Genomic DNA, 8,002 nt, shown 5'->3' with positions numbered 1-8,002 from the left:
GCAACGTATAGAGCCACCTACGTTGCATTTCTCCGCAGTAAGGTTGTTACCAAGGTAATATCTGTAGGTGTATAACACAATCAGTCTGTAGCGAGCAGTTGGACTCGTTTTTTGTTCTTTGCCGCGCCGAATGCGAAAGTCGCGGCAGACTTGTCGTCATGCGCTATCATAATGCAGTGGGGCTGAAATCATAGCTTCAAAGGACCGACTGTATATGTAGTACATCTCCTTGAGCGTGACGGCGGAAACGCTGTCAAGAGCGTGCCCCTTTGGCGGGAATTTCGCCGATTATGACTGTGGCGGCTAATGAGCTCCAACCGCGGCAAGAGGAACATCGAGGTGATCAATGTTGAATACAGTGCAAAATCTTTATCGGGTCCGTGTCTCTGACATTAGGAAATGGGAAGTTAGTATCAAGTCAGTCTGAGCACCCGTTTTGGCGACTAGCCGAGGCTATCCGTTTATTCTGCGAGGTAGGCGTGCGTTCGTGCTTATCTTTTGTTTTGTTCAAGTAGCCAGAATGAGGCAATCTAGATAGTGAGGCCAACAACTTGATACTACCAAGCCGCGTTGATAATTGGGGCACTTTGGTGCCGATTGTGCTAGCACCAAGTCTTCAACTTGTTTGTTATAATGTAAGTCCAATTTTTTTTTTTTTTTTTTTTTTTTTTTTTTTTGGTTGTGTTCCTGATCATTCCATATCCTTGGCGGGAACCTGGTGGTGGGTGGTTTAGCCTGCCAGGATACATACTCGGGTAGATAGCAGCTGGTGCTAGACTATTGCCGAAAGGGTGTGGCAGCCCAAAGTAATCACAGGCTAGAAGAGTGGCGAGGGTAAGAGGACAATAGGCATGAAGGTACGTAAGCTTAAGGTAGGTACAAAGGGCTGCATTGTGGACGATCGGCTTCCCCACTTCTGTCTCTCCACGGGCTATCATCCGAAATCGCAGACCGCCCCATTGTTTGTCGTTCCCAATCCGAGATCAACTTCTGGGTTTCCTGACCTTCACCAACCCGGCCGGCCGTAAAGGTTCTCATTCAATTGCCTTCACCTCTCAGAATTTTATAGGGCCTGTCTTTGGTTCGATTGTTTTAGCAAATCGGTCCTTGTTGCTGGCCCCCTGTCGGAGCCAACGGCATCGATAACTGGCAGTTTACGACTGTTTCGCATCATTTTGTTGCAGTTGCTAACGCCTAGTAATACGGGGTCTACCTGCGGAGCTGCGGAGCAAGTAGCTTGCTACACGCTACCGCATGCATAGCCAGCCTCCACCGTATGATAACATACTAGTTATATCGACGACACCTCAGAGCCGTCCCTTCGAGGGCCTTACGATGCCGCCACCGAATACTCCCGAAGAAGGCCTCTTGCCTCCAGGCGGTCGCCATCGCATGCAGCACAACTACAATGGCGTTGACATAATCGCATCCAGCACCGACCGTGACGACCCGGATGGTGGGGTTCGAGAGGACTACGTGCACAGCGACGAGAATCCCAATCCGGCAGCTCTAAACCATACGCCAGAGCCAGCCCTGTCCCTCGAGCCAGAGCCGGCCGCACTGCCACCGAGCTTGGATTGGCCAGCTCTTGAATATGTCGGGGAGGTCAGCCAGAATTTATGGTGTCCCATCTGTCAAGCTCCATTGGTTCTGCCTGTTGTTACCAGGTGCGGTCATGTCTTCTGCTCGAGCTGTTTTGACGGGCTCCTTGAGCACAGCAATAAGTGTTGCCCGCTGGACCGCAAGTCGTTTTCCCGTGACTTGGAACGCGGTCGCTTTCCCGCGAGACCTGCCCCGCGCATTATACAAAATCTACTTGACGAGCTCCAAGTTCGATGTCCGAACCGTCGCTGCAATAAAGTCGAAACGCGAAGCTCAATCGAGCGCCACTATGAAAGGGAATGCCACTACACCAAGGTGCCATGTCCTGCCCCGTCTTGCCAGAAGCTTGTTGCGCGGATGGATGCTGGCGAGGGCTGCAAGCATATGATAGTCCAGTGCCCTCAGTGTTTCAGCCTCATCGAGGCTTCGGATGCGGACGATCATTGCGAAAACGACTGCACCAGCGCAGCAAGGGAATGCGAACATTGCTGCGCTTCAGTCCTGCGACATCGATACGCTGTGCATCTGCAGCAAGACTGTCCAGATATCCCGAGACCCTGTGAACATGCTGCTGCTGGGTGCACATATAAAGCAAAACGTTGCCTCATCGGGGAACATGAGCGCGGTTGTGCGTTTGGTGCCGTTGCGCGTATGGAGCAGAGCTTTCGAAGGGAAATGGCTTCACTTCGAGATTTGGCAGATAGCCAGCAGATGAAGCTTGAGCGGCAAGAGATGATTATCCAATATTTGACAGAGCGACAAGAGAGCTTTCATCGCACAGGCCCTGGCGAAAATGCCATCAATTCCTCCAGATCTACAGACTTGGCAACCCGATCGGGTTTTGAAACCAACTCGAGCACGGCAAGGCGTAACAATTCTGTAGCGCATCTTTCAGGCGATGATAGTTCACTAGCAGACAACACATTTGGGCACAACAGGGGAGATGCTGCAAGGGGCTCATGGGCAAACCTATCTTACGCGCCATACAGTGGCGACGGCATGCAGAACGACGCGCATGGCTTCATACTTGCAGGTCTGACGAGCTGCGAGGAGCGTGTGGAAAGCTTGCAACGGCGTTTGGCCGAGCAGGATGCAAGGCAAAGCCAAATGCTTGTCAATGAGATCTTGCCTGTGCAGGACCAGCTGACGGAGCTGCGGACAGCCATTGCCGGGATCGGTATGGATTTGCGGTTTGTAATCGCTCGCCAGAAATCCATGTACAGTGGCAGTATGAATCGGCTCAACACTGCGACCACGAATGCAGTGGCTCCGGTCGGAAGTGGCACTTTGGCGACCGCCTCTGAACCTGGCTCAAGCGGACAGGGCACTAGTGCGAACGATAGGATGTTTGATCCTGCAGGAAACTATGGAGTGATGCAACCGCACGCAATCACTCCTCCACGTCTTTGATTCGCATCCCGCCGAAAGCTTGGCTTCGATGAATTTTATGAGACTCCTTGCATGGAGCACTTTGAAAACCAGACAATGATTTTATGACTTGCTGTTATTTTCTTGGATGTTTCTGAGGATTTTTTTTTTTTCATGTTAAAAGTCTGGCGCATATGTATGAGGCATACGATACTGACTTGTTGACATTTTCAACTTTTAATACCAAACCAACGGATAGATCATTTCTATTAAAAGAGTGGAGCTCAGGCCAGAACAGCAATCAATTCCAAAACATGTATGCACCGTTCACTGCTGAAGATCATCTGACTTGAACCATTCCGTCCGTGTGACATTTTTCAGTACTCAAATGTCAGTAGCTAGTGGAAGGTTCATGTGGCTTCTTATCGGCTCGGTTGCGTGAACTTTTTCTGCTCGTTAATGTGTACACCCGGAATTTCGGAGCAAAGATGAAATGAATTATAAAGCTTCTATGCCCGGTCGGCCCCACTTGGTTTAACCGCCTTAAGCTGCCTACTTAGTGGGGCACGGGCAAAGGCCAAATGATGAGCTCCCCATGTTCACCCCCGCCATTGGCAACATCAGACCCGGCCTTCGTTTGCCTGCGAAGCCTTGAGTCCCAGCCTAGACTATTATAGAGACGCGGCTCCAGTACGTCAGAGAGCCGTTTACAGTCAGCCAGTAGTTTTATCATTATCCTCCAAAACATCAACATTAATCTGTGATACGTCCCTTCCCATCACAACGTTTTGAATTACTGGTGATCCCGCAGTGGAACCCTCAACAGAGCCAACTTTCTCGAGTCGAGTTCCGCCGCCGTCCTCCTCAAAGAGAATAAGAATGGGTCCCGACGAGCAGGAGCCTGAGCCTACACTGCCGTCCGCAGAGCAGGTGAGGTCCCATTGTGAGCCTCTCCGGCGGAAGATACCACACATCTAACAATTTTGCTTTTTGTGTAATGTTCCTAGATGCGAGCCCGGCGGCTGGCGAAACTGGGTGCCTCGACAACTTCGTCTACCTCGGCAACGACGTCAGAAAGCAAGCCTGATACTAAAGAGAACGAATCCCCAAAGCCCTCAAACGACAAGCCTTTGCCTTTGACGGCATCAACTTCGCAAGACAACGACACCAGACAAGCCTTGGAAGCTGGTTCCCAAACATCAACACCCGCTGCAGCGCCAGCACCATCCAGCTCCCAACCTGCCCCAAAGACGGTAGCGCAGCCAGCAACGCCGGCATCACAAGGTACCAAACCTCAGGGCGTCATTATACCCAAAAGACCAGAGTCGGATGTTGATTTGCCTGCAGTGCGACCGCAGAAGATCCAGAAACAGGAGTCTCCCGAGGACTGGGCCGATAGGACCATCTCGCACTTCTTCAGAGTAACCCTGGACCCAAGCAGAAAGACCGATATATCCGGTCACCCTCTGACGCACCTGCCAAACCTCGCGAGTGAATTGCAAGAGGATGGAGCGAATGCTGAAGTCGAGGGTCGGAGGCCTCTGCTGTCCCAAGACAACCTGGACAGCGCCATACTCGAAGCAGCCTCGGCCTTTCCTGACGACAAGCCCCTGCTAGATTACCTGTTGCCATGCTGGAAGCGCATACTCCGCTTCTCGAAATCACCAGCCATGCAACGTGATCCGCCACCTGAAAGATTGGAACTGGTCAAGGAGGCTAGGCGATTATGCATGAGTAACGTGTTATTTGCGCTCACGGTGCCCGAATTGTTTGGGTTCGTGATCACGATTCACCGCTTTTGTTGTATGTTCGCTGACCCGTTGCTACGTCGGAGCTATCTAGACGCGAGGATAAACCCAGAAATGACACGCTCGTGCCGTACCTCCTCAAGGGAATGGACAATGAGGCTGGTATCTGTTTGGACTTTCTCGCCGAATTTGTGTCGAGGTTCGATGAGGACGAATCCTATGCCGAGATCCTTGTCCGCTCCATGGTCGATATCAGCGCTAAAGTCGCCAATATGACCATGGCGGACGACTACAGACCAGCCATGAATGTATGCACGTCCATTTCGCAACGTCCACCTTCTTGCCGACATGACCGGATTACTGAACCCATTGGAGCTAGGTCTTGATTATGTTCTCCAAGTACAAGGAGATAATGCAGGCTTTGGTCAAGGATGAGCGCTTCGTCAACAAACAAGCTCCTGCCCCGAGAATCGAGCTGGACTCACTGCTTGGTCCCTTTTTCCGTCTTTCCCCGCTGCAGAGCGACATGGCCAAATCTTACTTTCCCAACGCAGACAACATGAACGAGGGTGCTGTCCGCACTGCCCAAAATGCGGTCCAAGTAACACTATCCGCTCATCAATTCGACCTTATGTCCGTCATCAACAATTTTGTACGGGCAAACGAGGAGGTTAGAGGTCGCGTTCTTGATTGGTTTGCTCATGTGGTGAACTCGAATCATAAACGACGTGCAATGCAAGTTGACCCGAAGGAAGTCTCATCGGACGGTTTCATGCTCAATGTGACATTTGTCGTAAATGAGCTATGTCAGCCATTTATGGACACGACATTCACCAAGGTTGACCGCATAGATATCGACTATCTGCGCCGAAATCCTCGAGTGGACATCAAGGAGGAAACAAAGCTCAATGCCGATCAACAGCAATCCGACGCCTTCTACGCCGAGAAAGCGGAGGGAACCAACAACTTCATCTCTGAAATTTTCTTCCTTGGCTTGGCGGCACACAACTACGGGACCCAAGCAATCAGCGAGAAGATGAAGACCATGGATAGGGCCATCAGAAACTTCAGGAGAAGCATTGAAGAGTTTGAGACAGAGCGGGAAAACTTTGCCAACACAGTAGGCACCGCCCAAAATCCGTTGCTCACTACAGTCTGCGGCATTCCGGCTTGCACACAAGCATGAGGCTAATTACACACTTTCCTTCACAGAGACCGACACAGCTCGCGGCATTTGACCTACGTACCGCCCGCTACCGCGATGCGCTGGAGACGAGTGTGGCAATGAAGCACGCGACCAACGGTGTATTGACCGACGAGAAGATGCAGGCGAAATCAATAACATTCATGAGATATGTTACGGTTTGGCTTCTCAGGGTCGCAAGCCAAAGCGATTATACTCCGGGAAAGCGGCTACAGTATGTTGGCATCTTTGCTCACCACCCTTTAAAGGCACTTTTCCACCACAGATACTAACTTTGTCCCACAGGGTTCCTCTTCCAAGTCCACCTCCAGAGGTTTTTTGCTGTCTTCCGGAATATTCTCTGCAGATTGTGCTGGACAACTTCAAATTTGTTTTCAAGTGAGTTTGTTGATGGCAATCTGTTCTTGGGGGTATATACTTACAGACTTTTACAGCACAATGCCACAAATCCTTTTATCAGCTGTTGGTGACGAACTGACAGTGCTTTGCGTCACACTGCTGGAGTCTTCGGACTACATCCGAAATCCTTACATGAAGGCAGCCCTGGTCACGCTTCTCTATTTCGGAGTGACGCAGTTCTTCCGCCATTGGAAGAGCGGCGTGATGACTGACGTACTGATGAGTTCCAAATTCGCCAATGACCATCTGCTTCACGCTCTCATGAAGTTTTATATCGAGTGTGAGTCCACCGGAGCGAATTCTGCGTTCTACGACAAGTTCAACATTCGATACGAGATATCCTATATCATCCAGAAAGTGTGGCCCAATCCACACTACTCAAGGCAACTGAGAGAACAGAGCAAGATCAACAAGCCCTTCTTCGTTCGCTTTGTCAACATGCTGCTCAACGACGCGACATATGTGCTCGATGAAGCATTGAGCAAATTCCAAAAGATACACGAGCTTCAGGTGGAGCTCAAGGAGGCAAGTGGCATGTCGGAAGAGCAAAGGAGGCAGAAGCAGGATGAGTTACAGACCACAGAAGGCCATGCGACATCGTACATGCATCTCACCAACCAGACGGTCGCGATGATGAAGCTTTTCACCGATACACTGGATGATGCCTTTACCATGCCGGAGATCGTCCAGCGGTTGGCAGGCATGCTTGACTACAACTTGGAGCTTTTGGTTGGGCCCAAGTCGAGTAAGCTCAAGGTGGACAATCCACAGCAGTACCGATTCCAGCCCAAGACACTCCTCGCAGATATCACGGATATTTACTTGAACTTGGGCGGAAAGCCGGCCTTTATTGAGGCGGTGGCGGGAGACGGACGGTCATACAAGCCCGAGACGTTCGCGGCTGCGTCACGCATCATGGCCAACAGAGGATTCGCAGATCCGGAAAAGCTTAGCAGGTGGTCTCAATTGACGGTCAAGATTGCGGCTGCCAAGGAACTCGCGGACCAAGCGGAACAGGACTTTGGCGAGGTTCCGGCCGAGTTTGAGGATCCGCTCATGAGTGATCTGATGAAAGACCCGGTGAGGCTGCCGTCGGGCAACATTGTGGACCGTTCAACGATCATGCAGCATCTACTCTCTGACCCGAAAGATCCGTTCACTCGGCAACCAATGTCTATTGAAGATATCGTACCGTGTGACGACCTGCGGGTGGAGATTGAGAAGTGGAAGTCGGAGAGGATGGCAGCAGCAAGGGAGAAGTTGGCAGCCATCGCTGATGGCACAGCGTCTGAGGAGTTGGCCCGAGCTGCAGCAGCTGATCCGGATGCCATGGATACTTCGCAATAGCCTATTGGGGGGTATGAAGTACGAAGTAGATTGTGGAGTCACGCAACTGTCCATGGTACGGCCAGAGCTTAAATTCTACAAGTGTTCATAGACGACAAACACGAGGTTTCGAAGAGGACGAAGAATGGGAACATGGACGAATCAGACGTCTTGTGACTTGTGCAAAGGAAGCAATCGCCATGATTCAAGGATGAATTCAAGATCGATAGACGTCGTGACACGGGACTGCATAACATAAACAAGGAGTAATTTTGCATTAAAGCCTTTTCTGGGTACGCGTCGCGTGTTTTTTTTTTTTTTTTTTTTTTTTTTTTTTTTTTTTTTTTTTTTTTTT

The 8,002-nt window shown here is 50.7% G+C and overlaps 2 protein-coding genes across 2 annotated transcripts in view; one reads left to right on the top strand and one right to left on the bottom strand.

Annotated features, from left to right (window-relative positions):
• Positions 1 to 1,254: 1,254 nt before the first annotated feature.
• Positions 1,255 to 7,668, top strand: PpBr36_06391 (uncharacterized protein; the record flags this gene model as incomplete). Its single annotated transcript, XM_029893536.1, has 9 exons — positions 1,255 to 1,667; positions 2,541 to 2,779; positions 3,782 to 3,900; positions 3,978 to 4,744; positions 4,813 to 5,026; positions 5,098 to 5,838; positions 5,931 to 6,136; positions 6,208 to 6,300; positions 6,357 to 7,668. 9 exons carry the CDS (start codon positions 1,255 to 1,257, stop codon positions 7,666 to 7,668), a joined length of 4,104 nt encoding a protein of 1,367 aa, XP_029746468.1.
• PpBr36_06390 (uncharacterized protein) overlaps positions 7,284 to 8,002 on the bottom strand; it is a gene marked incomplete at both ends in the record, with an annotated part of 1,863 nt that continues 1,144 nt past the window's right edge. Inside the window, one exon of the mRNA XM_029893535.1 lies at positions 7,284 to 7,669. Coding sequence (XP_029746467.1) covers positions 7,284 to 7,669 — 386 coding nt within the window. The remainder of the gene's footprint in view (positions 7,670 to 8,002) is intronic.

This window comes from Pyricularia pennisetigena, assembly GCF_004337985.1.
Source record: "Pyricularia pennisetigena strain Br36 chromosome 4 map unlocalized Pyricularia_pennisetigena_Br36_Scf_6, whole genome shotgun sequence".
NCBI lineage: Eukaryota > Fungi > Ascomycota > Sordariomycetes > Magnaporthales > Pyriculariaceae > Pyricularia > Pyricularia pennisetigena.
This window is presented reverse-complemented; position numbering and strand designations above follow the sequence as displayed.